Source organism: Mustela nigripes, chromosome 1 (assembly GCF_022355385.1).
Source record: "Mustela nigripes isolate SB6536 chromosome 1, MUSNIG.SB6536, whole genome shotgun sequence".
Lineage (NCBI taxonomy): Eukaryota > Metazoa > Chordata > Mammalia > Carnivora > Mustelidae > Mustela > Mustela nigripes.
In genome coordinates this window covers 158,537,054-158,564,783 of record NC_081557.1, presented here as the reverse complement: position 1 = coordinate 158,564,783, position 27,730 = coordinate 158,537,054, and the positions used below count along the sequence as shown (strand labels likewise).

The 27,730-nt window shown below is 36.3% G+C and overlaps 1 protein-coding gene across 5 annotated transcripts in view; it reads right to left on the bottom strand.

The window, feature by feature from the left end:
- The window catches only part of PDLIM5 (PDZ and LIM domain 5), a 217,437-nt gene that overhangs the window by 19,350 nt on the left and 170,357 nt on the right, over positions 1 to 27,730 (bottom strand). For all 5 annotated transcript variants that reach the window (XM_059376090.1, XM_059376110.1, XM_059376119.1 and 2 more), the window contains 4 exons: positions 20,263 to 20,437; positions 6,237 to 6,417; positions 3,461 to 3,581; positions 421 to 536 (listed from right to left, as the gene is read on the bottom strand). In XM_059376090.1, coding sequence (XP_059232073.1) covers positions 421 to 536; positions 3,461 to 3,581; positions 6,237 to 6,417; positions 20,263 to 20,437 — 593 coding nt within the window. The remainder of the gene's footprint in view (positions 1 to 420; positions 537 to 3,460; positions 3,582 to 6,236; positions 6,418 to 20,262; positions 20,438 to 27,730) is intronic.

The following is a 27,730-nucleotide window of genomic DNA, read 5'->3' as shown; positions in this document are numbered from 1 at the left end:
ATGTGATTTGGTGAGTGCTGTGAAGTGTGTAAACCTGGTGATTCACAGACCTGTACCCCTGGGGATAAAAATATATGTTTATAAAAAATTAAAAAAAAAAAAAAAAAGTAAAGGCCTCTTACTGTTTTAAGAAATATGTGGTTTCTCCTTATAAACACAAACTTATTAAAAATAAGATTTTCTCTAAAGGAGTAAGCACCTTGTTCCGTGCCAAACAATTAAAAAAATGCCAAAACTTTCAATGAACAACTTTTAAAATCACTGTAGAAATACTTTTGTGTGTGAAGGACTGAATGATATAAGAACTGTTATTTCCATTTAGTGCTTAGGCTAAAACTGGCCCTACTGTGCTCCTCTAATTTGGAAGTAAGATGTAAGTAAGTAAGAAGTAAGTAAGAAGTAAGAAGTAAGATTACTTACTGAGCATACAAAGCAAGTGTCATGCCAGGTATAGCCCAGGGCCTCCAGGAACATGTCGCCAGCTTCTATGGGAAATTCACAGCCATGGCATATGGTACCAAAAAGGGCGTAATAATCTGTATAGGGGCAGGGTGGGTGGGGGTGGGAAGACATAATTTAAACATGATGAAGCTTTAGAATAATAGTTTCTAGAAAGTAGCAACAAAACTGGAATTAAATGAGAAGATGAAGATAGAGTTACTAGTAACTGGAAAATGTTCAGAAGACACGTTTGGCTTGAGAAATAAAGTGTAGCATGTTTCAGGGTAACTTTGGGGTGTTTAATTCAGGGTAATTACCTTTGGGGTAAATGTTATTAAATGTTATTTACATAATTAACGCTTTTTATTCCCTTTTCCCACATAATACTTCTCACACATCTCCAGTTACTTAAGTGTCCAAATTTATATGAAGAACAACTCTGATCCCTGTTAAGTTATCAACAGACAGGACTGTTTTAACAAAAGACAAGGGAACCTCCAAAAACTAGCAACAATAAGACTACAGAACATAAAATCAGAAGAAATATCTGATATCAGCACATTTCGTAGAGTATCTGACTTGGTAGGAAGAAAAAAAAAGTCACAAGAAACTTCCATGAATTAAGTGCTGTGACTCAGTTTCTAGTTGGACTGTATCATAAGTCTTTTGCTGTGATTTTCTTTCAAATTTATGACCTACTGCTGAAAATCCTAAGCCAGAGAATACCATTTACTTGACAGAGGTTATAGTTACAAAATACTAATAGGATTTCCTTCCAAAGAGAGCAGTATTGATGAGATGTTTCTTTATTATTACTAAATTAGAATTTACTGGCAATTTTCTTTTATGCAGCTGGAGTAGAAAGTAGACTTTCATTTCTAACTTAATTTACCTCTCTTTAACCATTTTCAATATTTCTTAGCACCATTTGCTCATCATATGTTCAGAGTTCTACTATGTGCCTAGCACTGATGAGGGTTATAGTGGTGAAGACAGAAGCAGCTGTTCTCTTTATGGTGCTTATAATCTCACTAGGAATAGGATGTCATCATTTATTGTATTTTTAAAATAAGTTATAATGAATAATTTCAGACTGTGACAAGAACCACGAAAAAAACCAGTCACATGATACAGAATATTTGGGGGGAGTATATAACACTCCATTAACTAAGTGGGCTTGGAAAAAGCTTCTCTGCGGAGGTAACAGTTGTGCCAAGACTTGGCCAAAAAAAAAAAAAAAGGAAAAATCACCACAGAAAATATGAGCAAGAACAGGTAAGTTAGAAGAAACAGCAAGTACAAAAGCCCTGATGCAGGAAGAATCTTAGCATGTTCAGAAAAGCAAAGGGGATAGATTTGCGTAGAACTCAAGTGACAGAAAATAAGATGGTAGAAGATAAGGTTGGCCTAATAAGGAGTGCAGTGATTCCTCAAGGGGAAGCCAAAAGGTATCAAGTATAATCTAATTCACACTGAAACAAAATATTATCATAGCTGCTATTTGAGGGTCAGGGGGAAAGAAGATATACCATTTTAGTTGGTAATCAGAGTGTCCACGCAAAGAGAGTGGGCTGGATTTAGTTCTGACTGTTGAGGTAGAGAGAAATGAATGAATCAATATACAGTGGCGGTAGAACTGCAAGATTTTACTAATTAGATTAGACATGGCAAGAGCAGAATCTTATGGTTTGGGATACTGGAAAGTGGGGCATTTACTGAGATGGGAAAGGTGGTAGTAACAAATGTGGGAGGTTAAAGAAATACAACAAAATAGATCAAACTGATTAGAAGTGACATTAAAGCAAATCTTCAATAATGCTGTTCCCTTTCTGTAAGCAATTTTTGGGTTTCAAAAATCAAACTTCTTAGACTACATTAAATATGATACTAAGGTTAGTTTTGTATGTGTTTGGCTACACAGGGACTATCTGCCAGTTAGTCCAATGTCTCACAAAGCTTAATTAAAAAAATAATAATAAAGCTCTTTTTTCAGAAGAACTAGGTGAAATTACAAAATATATTGAAATATTCTGATTGAATCAGGGTAGGAAGCTTGTAGCCATCCTGTCCCAAAATAGAGCATAGATGGGCTAGATCACTGAATTCCCAGAGAGCTTCCTGGTGGACAGTATGGCATAGATCTAGACTGATCCCAACTAGGAACTAAAAGGAACTGACTGAGCAAAAAAGGGTTCAAGTGATGTCCAATTTGACTAGCCTAAAATCAGAAGTTGACAGCTCCTTTAACTAGTTATAGTGTGCAATATTCCCTTCCTCCAGCACCGTAGTTTGAGTTTCAAGGCAGATCAACAATAAAACTCCATAGTGGAAATGCAGTGGTAGTGAATATAGACATGATAAAGGGAAAATACTTTATTTTTTGAAACATATGTATGGTACTAATACCTAAGAAAGAGTAATATTAATAAATAAGTGTTATGAAAGTTTACTTCTAGCCTCTGGAAAAGAAAAGACGTGTTCAGAGCTCAGGTAATAAGAAATGTAGTAGATAGGTCCTTGGAGCCTATTTATTAAGAACAATTTTACTAAGGGAACCATCCAAGCCAAGATTACCTTTCCATTCAGGAAAAGTAAAAAAAGACTTCCAATTTATTGTCAAGACCATTGCCTTGAAGAGCAAATCAGTATCATGTTCAGAAGATGACCATTTCTCATGTTTAAAACCACTCAAAATTCACTATTAGTGTGTAAGAGGTGGCTTTAAGCTACACAAGTTGGTAGAATTCACATCCATAAACTATTAGGGATTCAAGTAAAATATTTTCCTACTAGGTAATGCTTATATGCTCATTTCTCTTAATGAAAAATTGGGAATATCTATTTTAACAAAGTCATAAGCATTTTACATAGTTTTTTGTTATGTATTTAGCATAGCTTAAACGCCCTGAAAACAGGAAATCTACTTTGCGCAATATTTCCTTTCAACTTTATAGTAATGTAAGGGTTAATGTTTTATCCTTATTCAAAACTTAAGAAACTAATGGCTTTAGGATCTTACCAGTCTCACAGTAGGGTTCACCATCCTCCAAATGAAAAACATTATTACGAATGGGTTTTCCACAGGCCACACACACAAAACAGGAAACATGCCAAGTTTGTTTCAGAGCATTGATGACTTCCTGTTATAGAAAGGTAATTGGTTGTAAAGAAAGATGACAATACACACATGCTTATTTTACTAGTTGAACACAGCCCTTTTAAACTGACTCAACGTAGACACATGCTTTGTCTTTACCATGAGCTTTTCCTCTAAGTAACAGATGACACTTTAGGACCGACTCACAAATCATCTAAACTGATACACTATAAAATAAGCGTGTTTCCCCCAAATACACATCAATAAACTTATGTAAAGAATGATTATGTTTTTTTAAACAGTATACATGTGGTGAATCAAGTAAGCACTTCATAAGTGCTTGCTACAAAACCTGCTTTCTCTCAAAAGGGTTGTCAGGGAACATTCACTTACGAAGGTTTCATAGTATTATCTTGAAAATGTCATGCAGGAGAAACAAGAAAATGTCATGGAGGAAGGGCAAAATATTTGAAAACTGAAACAAACCTGTGCTTTGGTGCATTATGGAAGCAATAACATAATCAGTGTAATCCAATCAGTTTAACACATGTTTAGGATTCTGGAAATCAGCTGTGACTACACTAAGCACACACTCAAACGAGTGTCTGAAGTTTGAACCATTAAGTATGGATTCTAATCAACAATGGACCTTTCATTAAAAACAGCATTATCAAAGACTTGGGCAGATTTTAATTAGTAGAAGAAGAGAAGCTAGTTTTGTAAGGAATCATTTCTTTAGATTGAGAAAGATGGAGCCATTAAACATTATCTTTGAAGAATAGTTAATATGGGGATTCACTCTTTCCATAATTATCTATCACAAAAAAAGAGGATGCTACACATAGAGTATGGTCATAATTTTGTAAATGAATTACTTACAAAGAGCAAACTGGAAGAAGATACATCCTAAGATTAATAGGAATTATCTAGGGTTGGTAAAATATATAGGTCACTTTAATTTTCTTCTTAACATTTTTGGATATTTTCTAATTGCTGTAGAGTGAAAAATTTTTTGGAAATATTTTTAATAGTACAAATTGCTGAAATAAAATAAAATAAAATGACAGAGTAAATTATTAGCCTTAGAAAATGTCACAGTTCACTACTGAAGGATACTGAGGAGAAATGGCAGTTGTTTAGATCCAAAAAGATCACTATGAATATGTACAACAAATGTACATTGAACCAAGTTGTTTCTCAAGGCTTTTGGCATTTACTTCCCTTTCAATCCCTGAGACAGATTACTATTCCTTCTTTAACAGGAAATCAAACAACTAAAATACAACCCAGAGAATCTGTCTCTGTAGTGAAGTTATGGTCCGTCTCTAAGGCAATGAGGGTAAGATTTCCGTTTCCTAGAACCTCATTTGGTTCTAAGATTATTACCTGACTCTGTATTATTATTCTAGAATATACAGAATATATTTATAAGTTGAAAGAGTCTTATTATTTATCCTTTAGGAAGTTACAGCCTATATACTTCTACTCATTTGTTCCCAACACATTGTACAAATTAATAATATAAAAATATTTCATGTGGCATAGTTACAATTTTAAGTGTCCTCCAAGTTTCAGAACCATTTAAAGACGTAATCTGAAATTCAAAGTACTCAATAATTCATATTAGCTTTTCTCTCAACTGATAAGAATTTAAAAGTTTCATTATTATATATTTTTTTAAAGATTTTTTAATTTATTTGACAGAGATCACAGGTAGGCAGAGAGAGAGAGAGAGAGAGAGAGAGAGGAGGAAGCAGGTTCTCTGCCGAGCAGAGAGCCTGATGTGGGGCTCGATCCCAGGACCCTGGGACCATGACCTGAGCTGAAGGCAGAGGCTTTAACCCACTGAGCCACCCAGGCACCCCTCATTATTATATTTTTATAAAGAGAATATTAGAATTCAGCAATGCTATTCCCCTCTTCTGTATTAGCTGTATGAGTTTCGTGTGAGACCAGGCACCTTGGATGCTTCTAAAATAAAATTCCAACTCCTAGTCACCCATAAGAAATGACTGACCCTTTCTTTGTAAACTGCAACCTGGATATTCCGGAGCAGAAATTCGGTCATTCATCATTATTTATTATATATCTGACTCCTAAATTACTCCCTTTTTAAAAAGAAAAAAAAAAGGTGCCTGGATTATTTTTCTATCCCATGTATGTGCTCATAAAATAAGTTATATTTTTAAACACTACATGTGTTTAAGAAAAATGTATCATTTATAAGTCTCATGTTTTATATATTTCATGAGATCTGTGCCCTGTGCTTGAACCCTGACAAGTGGGGAAATGCTGCTCTTATAAAAGCTATGGAATTTAATTTAAAACAGTGAAGGTGTCAGTTCTGAGAACTCTGATGTGTGTGGTCCTATGCGACCTCTTCATTCCTGAGCAAACAGGGTCCTGTTGAGGTAGCACACCCACAGTAAATTATTTTTCCCCCACAGTGGCTAGACTTTCACCAGACAAGCAAGCACTCAGTAAGACAAAACCAAAGACAACTTAACCCCACAAGTCCGATATACTTCTACAGAGGTCTATTTAGTTTTGCTTTACAATAATAAACAGTGATGAAAACAGACAGGGGATCAAGTAAGAAGAAAATAAAAAGGAAAACTGCTGGAAGGTTTCATAACAACAACAAAAAATGATTGTGCTTTAAAGCTCAATCAGAATAAACAGGTTTTCTGACACTTACTCCGAGGATCTTCCTTTGGCATCGCCCACATTCAGGAGCAAAGAATTTCTCATAGCACAGCTCACAATACAGGGCTCCCTTCTCCTCTACAAACCCAATGTAGGCCATTGTATTTTTGCAGTGAGCACAGTTAAATTCTTCTGGATGCCAAGATTTCCCCAGTGCCACTAGGAATGGTCCCCTGCCAGAAGAAAAGAGATCAAGTTGGCTGGGGAATAAAAGTTTCTGAAGTTAGCTTGGACAGAACCTCTTTTGTGCAATGTCAAAACAATTAAATTCTTGCTCGATTATCCTTCTCAAGGGCTGAAAACAAGGGTGCTGTAAATTTACATAGGAACTCTGAGCATTTACGGGAAGAGAGGAAAAAGGAAGAGTAAAAAGTGGGATTCTCTCAAGGAGGGGATTCTTTCGAGGAAGGCCATTTCCCCCATTTTTTTCCCATCTTCAAGAGACCTGATTATGTTTATGGAGCTGCAACAAGCGACTCTGTATCATGATTATGACTGAAAATGAGGATGTTAACTCCAGTGGAAAATGAAGTAACCAGATAATACTACATGGCTTAGGCAGAGATGAGAATTTGACATTTCTATAAATAAAATAAACAAGAGAAATCTTAATTTGGTAATGTCAGACTCTTAAAATTCATAGCAACTATGACCCAAGGAAACACTGCGGTCCACTTCTGCTCCCCACACATTGTTTCGTTCCTTATTTCTCAACTTTATTAAACATATCAGATGTTTACGACCCCTCCGAATAGACGATGGAAACTGTCAACTGGCTATTAGAGACTGCTTTGAAGCTACTTAGGAAGGTTTTATTTAATTGAAACATGAGTGATTTTTAATGCACATTTGTATCAAGGTAACAAATGCTTGTAAAGAGATTTTTTCCCATTAAATACTATACAGTCATGAACTGATAAGATGGGTTTGGTTTGCTTGACAGGAATCCATTTATGAAGCTTTATCTAGTCACAAAGCCTGCAGAAATGAACCATTCTAGCCTCTGCAACACACTTCTCAGTAGCTCCATCATACTAATCTTTATTCGCAGAGTGGCTTTACCTCCAAGGCACTTTTACACTTATCCAATTTGTCCAGGCAACATTCCTGTGAGACAGACCAGGGCAGTTACTTCAAACTCAGTTTAACCGATGGAGAAGCTGAGATACAAAATGTTCAAAAGATATGACAAATATCATAAAATCACTGACTGAGTGAAGGTCAGAAGCTGAATTTCCTCATTTCTAGCACACCGTGTAGTCAGCTGATACTCTGCTTTTCATCTCATTACCAGTAATTATCATCACTGAGTGACCACAGGATAATTGTCAGTAAGCATGAATACCTGACTTCTAGGCAGATTATTAATAGAAAAAGTCACAGTAATGAGCATCACATAATTGGAGCATTTTTTTTGCCTTTGACAATAACATAAACCTTAGTATTCAGTAACCGTTTCCCATTGGAAAATTCTTTGCAAATACACTGATGTTTACTCAGAACTCAGAACTAGCACCTAACTCTGCTAGAGTCAAAAAAGTAAAAAGGCTCTTGATGAATGATAAAAATGTGTTCTGTCAGGTATAAGAGGGTATTTTCTAGCCTCATTTTTTTGGTTAACTTCTTTTTTTTTTTTAAGATTTTATTTGACACAGAGAGAGAGATCACAAATAGGTAGAGAGGCAGGCAGAGAGAGAGAGGGGAGGAAGCAGGCTCATCGCGGAGCAGAGAACCTGATGTGGGGCTTGATCCCAGGACCCTTGGATCATGACCTGAGCCGAAGGCAGAGGCTTCAACCCACAGAGTCACCCCAGGAACCCCTTGTTAACTTCTTTTAAAATTAATAACACAACGCCAACTTTTGTCAGCTAGAGCATGCAGTTCTCTTAGCATTTGAGACAAGTAGTTTATTATTATTATTTTTTAAGCTTTAGGATGCCAGAAGATTTGCTATCACTAACAAGGAACATCTTTGTCAACTAACACCTGACAGGAAAAAAGGGCTATAGATCATTTATTTTGTAACCAAATGTTCCTTTGGGTAAGTTGTCCCTCAATTTTTAACTGGAGTGTAAATAACAGTCCTACTCAACAAGTTCCTTCCTCTTATTTTCTCAAATATGTATTTGACAAGTAGTTTACCTTCAAAGATAAACCAACGAGTCACTATGCTCAAAGCTAGACAAAATCTTATGAGTTTGCAGAGCTTTTATACCAAGTGGGTATTTGGTTTGAAAAATCTGTTGGGTTAAATTTACTGTGACCACAACACAGGGATGGTAGAACTTTGTTACATTTGTTTGGATGCCATGGCAGATTCCAGCAACTGTTAGGCTGAAAAATTTTTTTTCTTCTTTTTTCTTAGGGCACATCTTTAGCAGCTCCACAGGCTGGATTGCCCCTAGAGGCCAGCATCCTTCTTTAGCCATCCAGATTGCAAAAGCCAATCCAACCTCAAACTCTCGTTCTATCGAAGTGTCGTATACACTCAGAGTAAAGAAAGAGCTTTACTATTGGAACACAGCTATCAGTGCCACCAAATATTTAACAAAATTCATCTGAGGAAAAAAAGTAAGATATTTAAGAGAAGATTCAGGAACACATGACCCATTTTCTAGGTTTAATAAAAGATGTGTTGAAATCAAGGCAGGGGGCGCCTGGGTGGCTCAGTGGATTAAAGCCTCTGCCATCGCCTCAGGTCATGATCTCTGAGTGCTGGGATGGAGTCCCACATTGGGCTCTCTGCTCAGTGGGGAGCCTGCTTCTCCCTCTCTCTCTGTCTGCCTCTCTGCCTACTTGTGTTCTCTGTCAAATAAGTAAATAAAATCTTAAAAAAAAAAAAAAAAAGAAAAGAAAAGAAAGAAAGAAATCAAGTCAGACCAGCAGAGAAGGAGGTTCTGCAGCTCAGAGCATACTGGTCCTGACCCACTCCACAGAATTATTCCCTTAATGACTGGTGCACAGCATGATACCATCAGTCTGCACTGACACTTGTCATAGGACATAACTCTGTAACAGTGCTTTTCCTCTAAATTACTGTTGGGAGTATTATTTGTTAGATCACACAGGGGCACTTTCACTTAGACTCCTTGGAGAAAGTCCTTTCAAGTTTCTGTAACAAGAACAGTTTGCTTCTTCTGAGCAATAGGTTTGTTTTTGTACTCATTGTATAGTAAATTTAAAAATTAACTTTTTTCCTTTGTTGATCACGAGAAGGCTTAAAGGCAAATCCATTCTAACTTAGGCAAGTATGTAGGTCATCATTATAGGTTCTGTCCAATCTCAATAGCAAATTTTTGTCCGATCTTTATTTTTTTAATGGTCCCATTCATGATTTTCATTCTTCTTTTGCTCCCTTCTATAATTTAGAAGACTTTCTTATATTTCATGTATTCTTAAAAGTGTTTTTAAAAGGTTTCTAGAATAGTTTCTACTACAAATAAATTAAAATTTAATTAAATCATCCATTAAAATAATAACTTTAAGATATTTCCTTAGTTCCTTACCAAATCTGAATAGTGAAATGTCTTAACAACAATAAAGAAACTCCCTCTGCACCTTTAAAGACTGAAATGAAAATGACCCTTGCTCCTGCCAGTTCTCCTTTCTTAAACATGCTCAGTGCAGGTAATGGCCTAGCTGGGTACTCCCTGGCCAGGCTCAAAGAGCATCTTTCCCATCATGCCCCTGAAGTGAGGTATAGTTAAACACTAAAATCTCTTACATCCAACAAAGTATTGGATTAGCAGAGATTGATTTAACAAATTCATTAACACAGGATTAACACTAAAGAAGTTCTTCTTGTTCCAGGTAGGATTGGGTTTCCATGTGCGAACTGGAATGACGGGCTTGGGTAAACACAAGGTAGAATTAAGTCAACCTCTACCTCTTACCTACTCTACTCCATGGGCCCTTCCCAAATACTCCTTGACTGACGAAGGCAGGGACCGGAAAGAGTTAAAGCACTGACTGGCTGACAGAAAGGAGTTATCCTATCCCAGGAAACTTTTTACCCTTTTTATCTTCTGTGGGATCTATGCCAAAGAGGAAAGAAAGAAAGGGAGGGAGGGAGGGAAGAAGACATGTCAAAAGGAACAGAAAAAGAAAACTTATATAGTGAGAAGGTGAGAGGGATTGCAAATTTCAATAGGCATAATCTAACAGGGATTCAGCTTCAAAATCAAATGTTTGCTTCTTGCCTCTCTTTATTATTTTATTCAAACAATAAAGCTCAGTGATAGAAATTAGCTCTATAAATAGATGAAGAAAATATCAACAGCTACCTAACATTCCTAAGATCATGTGGATGATGAACTGTAAAGCTGGAAATTCTTCAAGGCCCAGTTATTACAGATTAAAAATTGTATTTGACCAAAAGTTACCGCATCGACAGAAGTTAAAAACAAAAAAAGCCAAGAAATCAAAAGAAGTTCATCAACAAAAGTTCAAAATAAAGCCACATAAAAAGCCAACTCATGCTCCAAAATAAAAATGGAATCTAATACTCTACTTAATTAGATATAATAATAAAAATGTATAAACCAGTTTTATATTATGGCCAAATTTTGGGAAGGGCCTGGCATGAGCGAAGAGTCCAAGAACAAAAGACGAAAGGAAGAGTTTTCTGAAGCAGAAAAGATTACTGGGAGAAACTGCGCACATAATCACAAATACAAAGATACATGCAAGAAGAGAGAGTAACAGAGAATGAAACACACTTGAATATAACAGTAAAATACACTAGCAAGACATATAATACTCAAAATCCACAATACTAATAATCTGTCCTAAGATTTATAAGGGCTGCATTTTTATATGCTTTATTCTTCGTTCCCAGTAAATTTTGTTCAAATGTTCCAATTTGGAGCATTAAATAACAAGTTCCACCTTTGTTGAGTATCATCTTTAATCTGTAAGCCCTTTAAAGTATTGCATCCAAAAGGGTGGAGGTCAACTATAGCTTTTTATTTTAAAGACATAAATGCCTCACTGTTCAAGAACATATGCATGGGTAAAATGAGCCTGAACATAACAGTGAATAAAAAGGACAAGTTCTAATAAAATGTAATATTAATTGATAATTCTTTAAGTCTATAGGAGACAATTATACTCAATTATTTATACTGGTTATTGTAAAATCTACAAAACAGGAAAATGTGTTTCTATATATTAAGACGAATGAGAGATAATTTCAACTTGGAGAAACTGTTATCATACATTCCTCCAAATATTTTTAAAAAGTTCATTCATCAACTGAACAAGTATTTATTAAATACAAGGATACATGCCAGATACTGCTCTAGGAGCAGAAAATATGGCAAGAAATAAAGGCAGGAAAGGCCCTGCTCACACAGAACTTATATTCTAGCATGAGGGAGAAACAACAAACATCAATTAAAAAAAAAAAAGATATGTTAGATTTTAAGTTCTGAGGAGGAAAAATGAAGCAGGGAGGGTAGGTAGGGAGTCTACGTATGGTGGTGGGGAGGAGAATTTAAATACGGTGGTCAGGGATACCCTGGTGTTTGAGTAAAGACCTGAAGTAAGCAAAGGTGAGCTATGCAAATATCCAGGGGAAGAGAATACAGGCAAGGGAAACCACAAATGCAAAAGGGCCTGCCTGATAAAGGTGCTTGGGGAGTCTGAGAAACAGCAAGAAGGCCGGATGCCTGGAGCGGTGGACACAAGGTGGAAATGACCAAGTAATAAGGCAGAGAGATAATGAGGTGGTGGTGGGTGACTATGTAGGGCCTTTAGGCCATTGTAAGGATTGTGGCTTCTTTCAAAAATGCAATCATTATGGGGTTTCCAGCAAAAGTGTGCCATGATCTGATTTATGTTTTATCAGGATTTACTCTAGCTACTGTATTGAGAACAGACAGGAAAAGGGCAAGGGCAAAAGTAAAAAGGTTAATTAGAAGACAACTTCATTATCCCAGGTGAGAAATGACAGTGGCTTGGATCAGGGTAATAGCAGCAGTACAAACAGGAAGAAAGGTTCAGATTCTGCGTATATTTAGAAGTTAGAGTCAAAAGGATGTGCTGATAGATCACATGAGGTCTAGGCAAGTGTGAGAATAGAGATTCCACTAACCAAAAAGAAGGAGACTGGGAAGAAGATAGTACGTTAGGTAGAATTCTAGTATGGCCCTTAAGATACCTGCCTTCTGTGTACATGGCCTGTATGATCCCCTCCTCTAGAGTGTGAGTGGAACCGGTAAAGATGATAGGACATCAGTCCTGTAACTAGTTTATTTTAGTATTATGCAGATGTAATGTGAGTTCCCTAAGAAGCTGGCACTGAGTTATCAAGAGATTCTTTTAGGAGTATATTAATTTCCACATATTATGTAGTTCTAATTTTAGTCCATTCTAGTCAGAGAACATAATCTGTATGACTGCTGTCCTTTCACATGTATCAAAACTAGTTTTATGGCTTCACATGTAGTCTATACTGGAGAATGTTCCATGTGCGCTTGAGAAGAATTTATACCCTCCTGTTGTTAGCTGGGATATTCTATAGATGTCTACTGAGTCTAGTATATAGCTTTGTTCAAGGCTTTTTGTTCACTTTCTATGTAGTTGTTATAGTCATTCTTGAAACTGGGATACCAAACTTTCCAATTATTATTATCAAATTATTTATCATTGTTGCCTTCTATTCTGCCAGCTTTTGCTTTGTGGACTTTGGGGTTCTGTTATTAGATGAATATATATTTGTAATTATTGTACCTTCCTGATGGATTGAACTTTTTACCATTATAAAATGTCCTTCTTTTCTCTTTCAACACCTTTTCTCTTAATGGCTATTTTTCCAATATTAATAGACATAGTCACTCCAGCTTTTTGGTTATAGTGTTTGCATGATATATTTCTGCACAATTTTATTTTCAATTTACTTGTGTCATTTAACCTGAAGTATCTGTTATAGGCAGCATACAACCAAATCATGATTTTATCTACTCTACAATTCTTTTAATTAGAGTGTTTAATCTATTTACATTTAATGTAATTGCTTATAAGTTAGGAATTATGAGTACCATTTTGTTACTTTTTTCCTCTTATGTCCTACATTTCTGTTGTCTTTCCTACATAAAAGAATGAAAAAAAATCAAAGTCACCAGCTAACAGTGAAAATGGGAAACAAGTTATCAGAGGCTTAAGGAGAAAAAAGAAGATATAAAGTGGTTTTCTGGGAGAGTGGAAAAGTAAACATACTAGAGAAATACAGCTGATTTTTGTCACTATTAAGAACACACCTGAGATTAACAGTCATGAATTTAAAAAGTGACACTGGTTAATATGGCTGTGGTTTTCCTTCCAGTCATATCCACTTTCAGGTGTGGGCACAAGTAAACCAAGAGTAGATTCTAGTGGTTTCAGATAAGTGAATATGATGAAATGAGAGATAGGCAACAGAATTAAGGAGATAAAATGGATACTGGATACTGACTACTGACTGACTATGGAATTCAGACTAGATAAGAATGGAAGTGAGGATACTGGGACCAAAGGGATAGTGAAGAGGTATTTGGATCAATGAATTTGAGGTTCTGGGAGGCAGGTCAAAGGATTGCTGGAGTTGAGGTAATAGGAAGAGAGTGGAGATATGAACAGTGAACACTTCACTTCTTGAAGCGGAGTGATCTGCTTAGGAATGAGATTATGAAGGAAATAGAGTTAATGGTAAAGACAAGATCTAGGATTCGGATGAAAATTGGTGGCTGAAGTTAACTGGAGCAATCACTAAAGTAGAAGATGTCAGAGAACTGAGAGACCTGGATATTAGAAGGATCACATAATGAAACACCAACATGGATTTCCATTATTAATATATTTTCCTGACATAAGATTAATTTTTCAAATTTACAACTGTGACAAATTTAGAACCCTATAGATATCTCGTAATTTTTCTAAGCACCATGATTAAGAACTTCTTATTACGGATATAAGGGCATTACATACAGGTTTCTTATAATACCATGAGGGTACAATGAACCTCTCATAATGCTCACATTATTACATCATGGTTATCTATGCCAGGACTTTGGCTTTTCTATCAGATGACAAAATATATGAAAACATGAATTGTCTCTTAATTTAATTACCATACCAGTATGGTAACTTGCACATGAGTTTTTCCTTTTTTAAATTTTTTAAAAATTGAGATATAAATGACATGTAACATTGTATAAGCTTAAGATATACAATGTAGTGGCTTGGTATTTATATATTCTAATATAATTACCACCCTAACACTTCATAAGTTTCAATGGGTATTTGTTGTATAAAACTATTGATTTTATAAGTAGATTATTCAACTTACTGCTTGTCATTCCTTTCAAATAAAAGAAAGTCATTTGTTGAAGCTAATTAATCCTCACCTCTCCTCTGCACCAGGATTCTGGATGTATTCCTATTAGACTTATTACTACACTAATATTATTGCTGATTTGCTTGTTTGTATTATTTACTAAGTATAACTGTGTTATTTTGCTAGGGCTGCCTTAACAAAGTACTACAAGCTGGGTGATTTAAACAACAGGAATTTATTTTTTCACAATTTGGGAGGCTAGAAGTCACACAGACAATAAATAGTAGAACCTAAATTTGAGCCCAGATCTGTTTAACTAGTGTTAGACAAACAATGAAGGTGTTGACAGGGTTCCTCTGTTCTAAGGTTTTTCTCCTTGGCTTATAGATGCCCATCTTATCCATGTGTCCTCACATGGTCTTCCCCCCATATATTCTGTGTCCAAATCTCCTCTTATAGGAATACCACATTCTGAGGTACTGGGGGTCATGACTTTGACATACGGCGGAGACAGAATCCAGTATGCGATAGTAACTTCCTTAAGGGAAGGAAATATGTCTTTGATTTCTGTCTCACTCGTGCTTAAAGTAGGTGGTATACAAAATACTTAATGGCTGTTACTTATAGAATGACTGTTTTTCTACATTAGATGAGAAAATGGAAAAGGGAACCCTGGGTCATCTGATTCTAAGAATGCATGTACGTGGTACAAAGTCATTTTGGTGGGGAGGTACAATTTTTAATTATTCAATCTATTATTTACTCCCTTCTCTCTCACTTTTATACTCAAATATTATGAAGAAAAGTACATTGCTGCACTCAAGTTATGGCAGGGCTACTCAAGCTGTTTTTCTCCTGACTTAATACAGTAACACATATGACTGTGTGTATGTGTATTCATAACAGTTCTGTATTCACATATATTAATATATATTGATGTATATTTTCTTTCCACAAAATTAGAATCATACTTATAATAAAAATGTATTTCTTTTTTCATATTAATAAAACATTATAAATATTTTCCTAAGTAGCAGTTAGAATATGAATAAAATTTAAAGTTAGATCTGGGCTCAAATTCAGATTCTACCACTTATCAACTATATGACTTCGGGCAAATGTTAACTTCTCTGTGCCTCAGTTTTCTCATCTCACAAGCTTATGAAGAATTAAATGGGAATTCAGGTAAAATTCTTAGTGTAACATTTGACATATGCTAAGAACACATTAAACAACTATTATTATTATCCAAAACCAGGATCTTAATGGTACCATAATATTAGTTGAACATCTGTGTTCTTTGCAATATTTCACTACAGTAAATTTGAAATCTTGGTCTATATGTCTTGCTCATAAAACTTGGTCCAGGGGCGCCTGGGTGGCTCAGTGGGTTAAGCTGCTGCCTTCGGCTCAGGTCATGATCTCAGGGTCCTCGGATCGAGTCCCGCATCGGGCTCTCTGCTCAGCAGGGAGCCTGCTTCCTTCTCTCTCTCTCTGCCTGCCTCTCAGTGTACTTGCAATTTCTGTCAAATAAATAAATAAATAAAATCTTTAAAAAAAAAAAAAAAAACTTGGTCTAGGTCTTTGATTGTTTCCTTAAATTCAGGTGCTAATGCAATTCACTAAGAAACTTTTTATTTTCAAGTGAAATTTTGATCAAAAGGGAGAATAAATAAAATCTATTAATAAGGGAATGCTCAGAGACTGAAGTGCACGGTGAAACTAGCAAAAATTCCTGGTGACCTCAACTTGGAGAAACGGAGATGGCCCAGTATAAGGAAAGTTTGAAAGTCACTGACCAAGAAAAAGACCAGTAATGTTAAAAATCTCTCTTTCACTGGAGTAAACAATGGGTAGCCTCAATGCGATTGTTCTGGTGCTATATACTGCAGGCAGATACAGAACAATAGCACTATGGTTGTTTCTTTTAAGCATCCCATAGCTAATAAGAAATTCAAACACTATAAATCCTGTACTTCTTTCACAGAGATGCTAAGCTGAAAGTGAATTATTGTTTATGCACCACACCCAGTGCTCCAAGCAATACGTGCCCTCCATAATACAAAGAATTTTGAACACAAAAGAAATAAAATAAAATGGAAAAAAATAAAAATTTAAAAAGGTGAATGGTTTAGTCAACTCCAGGTAATATAAGTGTCAAATCAATTTAATGCCACTAGATAGGACAGAAAAACTAGAATTTTCATAAACTCACTCTATCAGGGAGACTAAAATGTGGTTTTGGCTATATTAACCTGATTTTCTATTTCCCTATTATACCAGCACCCATCTGTCAATCAATTCTTGAGTACAAGAGTCAAAAAAATTAGTACCTCTATCATAAATGGATTAAGAACTGTTCCAGAGCAAACTTAATCAAAGCCTCATGAGGATTTCTTATGTATCCATAAAAGGCCACTAACTAATCAAAATGATGTCTATTTAGGCACAACATTCAACTCTTTTCTAGGTTCAAACATGCCAAAAAATGTTAAGCATTAATAAATAAATAAAATAAATAAAATGTCCTATGGAGTTTTAGGCTAGTTGTAAGAGAAAACTAGTTCAGTACTAACATTCAGTGATTAAGTTTTCTGAGGTTTTCGAAAAACAATTAACTTTGCTAAAAACAAAAAAAAATTTAAAACAAAATTTGCTTTAGTTTGCTTTTACTTAAAATTTTTTGAAAATCTGAGATACTTGGAAAATATAAATAAAATAATACAAATCACAAATAAATAATATAAATTATACTGGAGAAAATAAGAAATATAAATTATAAAATGATAATTATAAACTTCCCAGAGTTTGGCAGATTACAATATTCTGTATTCAAAGTATCAAGTCTGCAACTGCAGCGTGTTTTTGAAACAGGTGTCCAAGAGAGAATGTCACTTGATCTAATGTGTCCTAGCTTTGGTAAGTGATACTGACACGGAGGCCAAGAACAAGAATTATGCTTTGACTAGGTCTCTAAACTGACTACAGTCTATTCAAGCTACTTTAGCATTTGAGTACCAAGCCAATGTGCTGCGTTAATTACTGTTATATGATCTTGACATGAACTAATCCCTGTTCCTATTAACTTCCTTAATAAATGAAGCTTTAATGCTTAACTGGTAACAGTGCTGGGATAATCCAGAGCAATATAAAATTTAACAGATGAAGGAAGAGTAAGTGATGGCCATTCATCTTATTAACATAATATATATTTGTTTCAGATGGCAGACAGACTGTGGATTGAAATTACATCCTGGCCTAGCATTATAACTGAAACCCAGGCAGGTAGAAGGGATGGGAATGCAGGTCCTATTTAGATCTCTGTATTTTCTCCATACTAAGTTTTTCACATACATTGGTACTGATGATGATAGGATGTCACAGAATTTGATAATCAGACAATATGAATCAACAAGTGATGGGATCTGTTGGCCTATCCAGTAACTGCTTACAACAGCATACAAATAGCAGTGACTCCCGTTCCCATAAAGGCTGCTTTTATCTACAATACTGCATCCCTAACTACCAATCTACATAACCAAAGTAGCATAACTTCTAGAATTAGTAAGTCAGAACTTGTTTTTATTTTATTAACATTAATCCTAAAAATACAGTAACTAAATAGTTAGTAATTAGAAACATACTTTTATTTATTGGAACAAAGCAGTACCACTCTAGAGTCTATTAGTGTACATATTCTGCAAAGCAGTAATCCTCCAGTTCCACTGTTAGGAAAGTGACTCTACAAATTGGTATTATGGCTTAAGCAAGTGGCTTGAGTCATGCATGACCTGCTCAGTTAAAATATTCACAAATCCTTCTGCGTACTGGTTATTGTCTAGACTTGGGAAACCTCTACTGATTTTCTCCTTTTCCCCATAGCCATTATTACTAATTTTTGGTGACTAGCAAGGTGGGAGACAGTTAGGACCCAAACTAGAACAATATTGTAGGAATGAAGATACTGCTACTGGCTAATTCTTATTAAGTGGATACTTAATGTGGAAAAGTGAAAAATAACAGCTTACAAAATACTGTTATTATAATTCTATTTCTGTAAAATAACACCTGTCCTTACATGTGTATGTTTTAAAAGTGCGAACTCAAATATTCTTGGTGCTTATCTTGGAAGGTAGAATTATGTATGAATATTTATTTTTGCTTTCTGTTTCACTATATTTTTGAAATGTTACAAATGAATGTTTAAAATTTAAAAAGTTCTTTTATTTTTAATCATGTACTGCATGCTGTGTCCTTGACCCTAGTGGGCTAAGAAAAAGAGTAGTTGTATTTGGTTTTTAAATAAAGTATTGAGGCTTCTTGGGCTCCATTTTAAGTTTTAACCAGAAACATTATCCTAAACAATAACTATGTAACAGAATAGAGGAAATACAGGTAAATCCTAACCTTATTCAACTTTAGAGAAGCTGCCGTTTCAACTATTTTAAAACAGGATAAATTAAAAACAAGGGAGAGAGCCTGAGCAGTCATTTCAACCTAATACTTGTTACTGCCAACAAAGGCAACTCACAGAGGCAACAAGGTCCTGCTGGTGGGATCCCTGCAATCAACATTCTTATCTATACTTCCTGACATTTTAAAAACCACTTGTTAGGGGCGCCTGGGTGGCTCAGTGGGTTAAAGCCTCTGCTTTTGGCTCAGGTCATGATCCCAGGGTCCTGGGATCGAGCCCCGCATCGGGCTCCCTGCTTCACAGAGGAGCCTGCTTTCCTTCCTCTCTCTCTGCCTGCCTCTCTGCCTACTTGTGATCTTTGTCTGTCAAATAAATTTAAAAAAAAATAAATAATTTTTTAAAAAGATAAAAAAAAAAAAAAAAAAACCCCCTTGTTTTTAAATGCTCAGAGGTTGGGGCGGCCTGGGTGGCTCAGTGGGTTAAAGCCTCTGCCTTTGGCTCAGGTCATGATCCCAGGGTCCTGGAATGGAGCCCCTTATTGGGAACTCTGCTCAGTGGGGAGCCTGCTTCTCCCCTCCCCTCTCTCTGCCTGCCTCTCTGCCTATTTGTGATCTCTGTCTGTCAAGTAAATAAATAAATAAAATCTTAAAAAAAAAAATAAAAGAAATGCTCAGAGGTTTTAATAAGTGCCAATATAGAGCATTCACTTAAGATCTCTGGGCCTTTTATTCCTCTTGGAATTTAAGAAACAATAAAACAGATTTGGATAAAAAATATTTTTAAAAAGGAGTTTATGACCTAATCTAAAATTGAAAGCATTTATGAATAGATCTGAGGTAATTGTATCTTCCAGGGCTTAGGTATTCAAAAATCCAATCTTCTCTTCTCTAGGGCTCAAAGTTCTTTATTTTATGTCACTAGTTATTTTTCATCTAAATGAAGAATGAAGTTCAGATAAATGATCTTCAGGGTCCCTTTGAGTTTTAAAATTTTATTAATCTCTGGAAGGCCATATTAATTATTATTTTTCCTTAGTTCTGATAGGAATTAGTAACAGAGAAAACTGGTATTTTTAGTTTTATTTTCAGAGAGTCCAGAAATACTTTTCATTATAATGGTTCTAACAAATATATGTATTCAAACTTATCTACTTCAATAACTATTACATAGAATGTAATAGAAAATAGAATATTTTCACTAATAAAATGTCAAATCTTTCAGAATATATATAAAAAAAATCAACTCTGATAATAAGTACTTTAAGGAACACTTCAAAAATGAATAACCCACCTGATGACCTGGTTACAGTGGGCACACATTGGAGTTCGTTTCCCTGCTGGAATGTGCTCAGCTCTTTGCACTAAAGTGTCCTGGTCACCTGGCTGGGGCTGTCCCCCTGCTGAGCTGGCTGGTGCCACTGCTCCAGACGAAGTTGCACTGTTCGAGATTCTTCCAGTGGAAAGTGCTAGGAGTTAAGACACAGAAGAATTAGCTTGAGAATATACCAAATATAAACTTTTTCTAGTAATTAAATAATAATATTACTTTTTAAAATAATCTATTGATTTGTTTATTCACTCACACTTATGGAGAGGTTATGTAGCAAACATTGGACTGTGACTACAGAAATGAACAGTAAAGAAAATCAAGGATTACAGCACAGTGTAAGAGTTAAATGACAGATGAATGCATTCAAAGAGTTATGAATGCATAAGGTATGGATGGAAAAGAGGAGTCACCTCTGCTTCCAAGAGGAGATACAGTTAAGGTGAGTATTGACAACAAGATAGTTCTAGTCATCTCTGCTAACCGTAAAAGAGATTTAACTCCCAATACATCAGAGGTGCATTAAAAATCTCAATGTGTTGAGGATAACAAAAATAAAAATGAACTCCCTATATTATGTCTCTTCCTCTATTCTCTAAGTAGACTGTGAAATCGGTCACCCAGTCATATGAGGTAGCTATGGAAGAACCACCCTAGGACTTTCCCTTCCTCCTCTGTTATAATGGGTCCTGCTGAATTTTATAGCACAACTACTTCTTGATTTTGCCCACTCACCTTCATTCCTACAATATTGTCCTAGTTTGGGTCCTAACTGTCTCCCACCTTGCTAGTCACCAAAAAGTCTTGTCTTGTCTTTTTGTTTGTTTGCTTGTTTTTTATGTCTTGTCCTTTTTAAATGCACCCTCCCAACTGCCACCTACGACTAAAATCCTATCAGATCACAACTCTGCAGAAGCCACTTCAAGGATCTCCCTCTTCTGTGACCACCAAATGTTTTTCATGCTTTTCTGAGTACTGCATCCAGGTCCCCTCAGGGCTCTCTCCCTGCCCACAGCCTCACCTCTTATCACTCTGCCTCTGTCTTCATGCTGCAGCAATACCAAATGCCTCACATCTTCCTGTGAATTTATGCACAGGTTGTCTTCACTGTGTTCTCCCCCCCTTCTTTCTGTGTACCTAGTAACCACCATGTATCATTTAAGACTCAGCCCAGAAGTCAAGTGCTCCAAAAATCTTCCCTGAAGTACCTCTCCCCACTGTCCATGCTGCATAATCAGACTGAATGTTTTTCTTCCACGTTCCCATAATTTTCTGTGAGTGACTTTATTACTGCTTCTACTTTATCTATCTGTGTCTTTTCTTCCCCAACTGAATAGTTAAGCTCCTTGAGGGCAGGAACTGTGTCTCAGTCCTCATCTTAGCAACTACAGTGTCTGGAACGAATGAACAAAAGAATAATTTAATGAACTAGAATCAATACATAAATGAGTGAATGCAAAATCTGTAAGGGACTGAAACCAACAGGAAACCTGCTCCTTACCCACCAGCAATGACAATGTAGTAGAAAAGAAAAGGCATATATTAAAAAGAGATGTAAAAGAACAACTTTTGTTTATAATAAATAATCATCATAATAACACAAATAAACTACATGTGTGTGTATTGACAGGATTCATACTTTAGGTGTGGTAAGAATTGGTATGATTAATTAGGATAATTGAAAGGATGATTCTTGTTACCATAAAGCCTGTTTGCAACGATGTGCAACTGCAGATCCAGAAACCCAGCATTTACTAACCTTCAGTACATCTACAGTGCTTGCTCTGGCACTTGAGCTGTGAAATGGCACTTTATTGGCCAGCAAGCTTTACTACTGCCCTTGTTTCAAGTGACTCAGCTGGGCTAGAAATGTGTTTTCATCCCCTTATAGTCACACTTTATCTTACAGAAATGGGAGACAAAATCACTGTATACATTCTCTTCCTTGTCACCTTATTTATACCACAACTTGCTCCTCTGTGGGTCTTCCATTTCTATATCCAAATTGACTTCCCTTAGAGCAAACGATACGCGTTTTCAATGCCAAATTCTGGTCTTGACTTTCAGCTCAAGACATGCAAAATGGACTTCATCTTCTTGCATACATTCCCAGCTCTTCCTAAGAAGTCCTTCCTGTATGTTTGAATTCTCCCACTTACCCAGGCACAACCCTCTGTCTCCTAGTGTCTGACAGTCCCCAGACCCTAACAACTGTTCCACTGTAAAAATCCCCAAGGCCTTCTTTTTAATCCAAACCCATGGGTTATCCTGTGAGTCCCAGTCTTAAACCTCTTAGGTGTGGACAATTACAGGTCCCCTAACCAGTCTCTTTGCTGTCAATCTCATTTCAACCTATTCTGCTAGACAACTTTTCCAAATGCACTACTTTCTTTTTTGTTTAATTATTTGTTTGAAGACTTTACAGAGAGAGAGACTTTATTTTACAGAGAGAGAGACAACACAGGCAGGGGAGTGGGAGAGGAAGAAAGCAGGCTCCCCGCCGAGCAGGGAGCCCGATGTAGGGCTCGATCCCAGGACCCTGAGATCATGACCAGAGCCGAAGGCAAAGGCTCAACCCACTGAGCCACCCAGGTGCCCCTAAATACACTACTTTCATCATGGTTTCCTGTTTATCCAGTCTTGAGGGTCCATCCCTCAAGGAGCTCACTCCGGTCTTCTTTACAAACTCATCTTTTATGCTCACTCACACCCTGGTCATCATCATCCTCTATTATACTTAATATTTAACTTGAGCTATCACTATTTGAAGGCACTCTTGTCAAAGCCTTCTAACAGCTCTATGATTCAGGCAAGATTACCAACATTTTTTTATTCTATCTGTGGCAAAGAATGGTTAAGAAACTGGCCCAAGGCCACGAGGCAAATAAAGGACAATCCAGAATCCAGGCAGCCGGCTCCAGAGCCTAGTCTCTTGAGCACTACGCTATCGTCTACTCACTGTCCCTTCAAACTGCCAGGCCGGACACTGCTTCTATGGCCATTAGCCAGTCAAATGTCGCCTTGCCAGGGCTACTCATAGGTTTCTCCTTGTATAAGGCTCATGCAAGTTCCATTTCCTGAGTACCCCCCAACCCCGCCGCCCCATATTCCGACAGTCCAAGCTAGAAATGTTCTCTTGTTCCTCGTAACATTCGCAACACCGCTGCCTATCTAATTTACCAGTATCTTATAACATCTTTTCCTTCCCAAGCCAATTGATAAACTCTTAAACAAAGAGGAAAAACTGTATCATTCTTTCTATTCACTATCATAAAACTGCCTCATAAATAGAAGGCAATAAAGCAAATGAATAAATAATAAAGCAAATGAAAAACGGGAAGGTTCCAAATCATTTTCATTTTGCCTTTCTAGAGAACAATATTGAGATAGGTATTTTTAAAATGTGGATTAGGTTCGGGATTTCAAACAGTGGGAAAGTTACCAATTGAAAAATCTGAAAATCAGACCTCAAAGAGAGTGAAACCCTTTCATCTACCATATGCCTTTATTTTATCACATTATCTATGCATAAGCCCTAAAGTACTGAGTCACTGAGACATTTTTAGCAATAAAAGAGTGTAGTAATTCTCCATCAGTCACTGTAAAACAGGACATAATCCATCTGGTCCATGCCTTGAGGAGAAGGTACATGGGGAACTAACTTATTTAACATGAGAAGTCATTCTTAAACATGAAACATGTGGCTGTGTCTTTAACACATATAGTAAAGCTCTAAACTTTCTGCTATTCCTTGCTTGCAAAGAGAAGCCTTGTTTTCTGTTACTGCCCCATTTTAACCACTTTGGATAAGACAGAAATTCTCACACCTCTGTTTTGTTGCTGTGCTGCTAGTACATTGGCCCGCACACAAAGCTACAGAAACCCTGTTATAATTACCAAGCTCTGAACATTTCCAAGGCATAGTTATCTCCCATATGAATAAAGTGATGTTTCATTTCTTCAGACTGAATTTCTCACTACTTTAGCCTAGGAATGGGCAACTTTTGAGCCATCAAGTGCCAAGCCCCTGGCCCTGCTCACTTGGCTTAATGAGGAGAGGGAGGTGTAAGAAGGTGAGGTCTTGCGACAGGGAAGGCACCACAAAATGAGCCCCATTTCCTTAATAATTCTGTAGAGAACTGCACTACCGTGCAGAGAAAAAACGATCTTCCACGGGTGGTGCAGAGACTGAAACATTTCACATTTATCGAACCTGTCATAAAAACCACTTTTATGTAGAAAAAATGTATACATCTCTTTAGAGAAAGTAGTTTAAAGATGACAATCTACTTATTCATAATAAAAATAACTATTTCTTTTTAAGTTCTAATAGACCTATTAAATAGGACCATTAAATTAGCCTCATTTCATAATCTATGAATCTAAGTCACAAAAAATTTAAGTGACTTACTCCAACTGAATAATGAATGAGTCAGTAGTGCTACCATGAGAACATTAGGAAGAAGTTAGTTCTTGACTCAAGTTTTCCTTTTACACTTTAATCTTGAGCAACTTCCATTAAATCTGGCGTCTTTTGTGGCTTATCTCTACCCCAAGGGGATCATGTTGGAAAATTAATTTTTATTCTTTTGTATAAAACACAGCACCACAAAACGCATCTAGAAATTTAAAGCCACTAGCTCCTCTCTAAACCAATAGTGTTGGTAAGACTATCTTATTAACTTAAGAATGGTTATTTGCAAGTCATCTAGAGGTTTAGAATGGCATACATTCATACCTTTTTCATGTTTTTATTTTTCAGCATTATGATAGTCAAACTGAAGATTACAAAGACTATTATTAAATAAACATAAATTAGTATAAAAATCTAGCAGCATACTTTCTTCCTCAGTATATAATATGGAAAGTTGTCAAATTAATGAAGCCACAATATTCTGAGTTGCTAGTTTTTCAAATAGTTGTCATAGTGATATGCCGGCGAACCCCAAGAAGTAATACAATTTTAAAAAGCAAACAGAGGGCGCCTGGGTGGCTCAGTGGGTTAAGCTGCTGCCTTCGGCTCAGGTCATGATCTCAGGGTCCTGGGATGGAGTCCCATATTGGGCTCTCTTCTCAGCAGGGGGCCTGCTTCCCTTCCTCTCTATCTGCCTGCCTCTGTCTACTTGTGTTCTCTGTCTGTCAAATAAATAAATAAAATCTTTAAAAAAAAATAAAATAAAAAAGAGCAAACCCCTACTACAAACCAGCATTCCCTATCCTCCTTAACTGGTTTATTTTTCTCCACAGTACTATCCCCATCTAACAAATTTTATATTCTTCTTAGTTTATTTTTTAAATTCTCTATCTTCCCACACCTTGAGGCCAAGGACACTGTTTGTTTTGTTCATTGAAATATCTCCAGCACCTAGAACAGTCCCTGGCATATGCTTAATAAATCTTTATTTAGAGAATGAATGACTCCAGTACCAAAATTATCATCTTCCCATTAAAAGGAACCAGACTCCTTAAAGAAACTGCTAATTCTAGGATTGGGACAGAAAAAATAAACAGGGGAAGTCTAGAATATCTTGTCATATTAGAACAGGAAGGAAGCTATCAAAGACTACTGGAGTTGTATCAAATGGACTTCAAAGAAGCAGATGAGACAGTCTGAGCATTAATAAGGATAATAACCATGGACTAAAATACTTCAAATATGTTTAACCCTACAAGCTTACAATGAGTCTGAAATTTAAAAACAAAAACAAAAAGCCATTAACATTAATCATCTTTAGAGGATGCTACGGAAACAATTATTTTAAAAAACAGTAAAACTCAATAAAGAAAAAGAACCAAGCTTTAATAATTTATCAGTTTATAACTGATCGGTTCATTTATATCCCTTTCACTCTCCTGCCATTTCTTAACTATTCTGAAGCAAATTCAAGATCTATTACTTAGTATTTCACTATAATCTGCAAAAGAACATTCTTTTTAAAAACCTAACCACAATTCCATTATCACACCTAAAATAAAACAAAATTTTCCTTAATACCATCAAGTAACCAATTTTCAGTTCGTATTCTATTGTTCCTTATTGGCTTAAAAACAACACAAGTGTATTGCTTTACAGTTCTCCTACACAGAGATTACTGAACCCAAATCAAGGTGTTGGCAGGGCTGTTTCTTTCTGGAGGCTCTAGGGAAGATTCATTTCCTTGCCTTTTCCAGCTTCTAGAGGCTACCCAAATTCCGTGGTTCATGGCCTTCTTCTGCCGCCTCAAAGCCAGCAACAAGCTCTCATACTGCATTACTTATCCCCCATCTTCTGCTTCCCTCTTTCAGTTCTAAAGGTCCTTGTGATTATGCTGGACTCCCCAGGATAGTATCCCCATTTTTAAAGTCAGCTGACAGCATACGTAGTCCCATCTTCATCCCTAGCTCACACCTGTGACATGTAACGTAGCATATTCATTGGTTCTGGGTATAAGGACATGACTGTCTTTGATGGTGGGGCATTATTCTGCCTACTACACACACCCCAAACCAGTATTAATCAGGATCCACGGAAGGTCCATTTGTTAGGTTTAGTTATATGCCTCTGAAATCACTATAGTTGATAATCCCTTCCATCTCCCCACCCTTTTCAATATACATGCAGAAGAAACCAAGTCTCTAGTTACACATGTGTGTATATTGGAACTTTTTCTATAGTAAAAACTTAGAAATTTTACACATGCTAAACTGAACTGTTTGATCTTTACATTATAAGGCATTAATATTACTATTTAATAGATCAAGAATATAAGGCTCAGAAAGGAAAAATGACCAAGGACATGCAGAGCTATAAAATGAGGCAAATGTTTTTTGAACAACTACTATGTACCAAGTAATTTGGTAGGCTTTACCACCCTGAATCAGAGAGACATAATTTCTGCCCTCATGAAGATTAAAGAAAGTTACAGACCAGCAAACAGTCAATTATGTCATAGTGGGGTAAGTGGCAGAATGATGTAAAGATAATGAGTGTAATTGTAGATCTTTACTCGGTCAAGTATATACTGAGCCTAACATGTGACAGGCACTATCTTATGTATGGGTACACAAAACGTGAATAATCCTTGTCCTCAGAGTTCCCAGCTTTTCTTGCCCTTTTTTTTTTTTTTTTTTTTTTTTTTTGAGTTGGAGGTGCTTGTGGTTCATCTAAGTACAGGAAGTCTGTTGAATATATGAACTCAGGAAAAAGATCTGAGCTAGAAGAATTGATTCAAGAGTCATTAGCATATTGATGATATTTGAGGCTATGGGAGTTAATGAGATTGTTCAGAGAAAGTGAGAATGAAAACAGAAGAGCTTCTAAGGGTGAGGCAAGTAATATAAATACTTTGGGAACACAGAGAGGGGTAGGAGAAAAACCCAGGGAATGCATGATGTAAGCCAAAGGAGGAGAGTGGAGAATTTGGGATTCAAAACCATTTCTGTCTGACTCTAA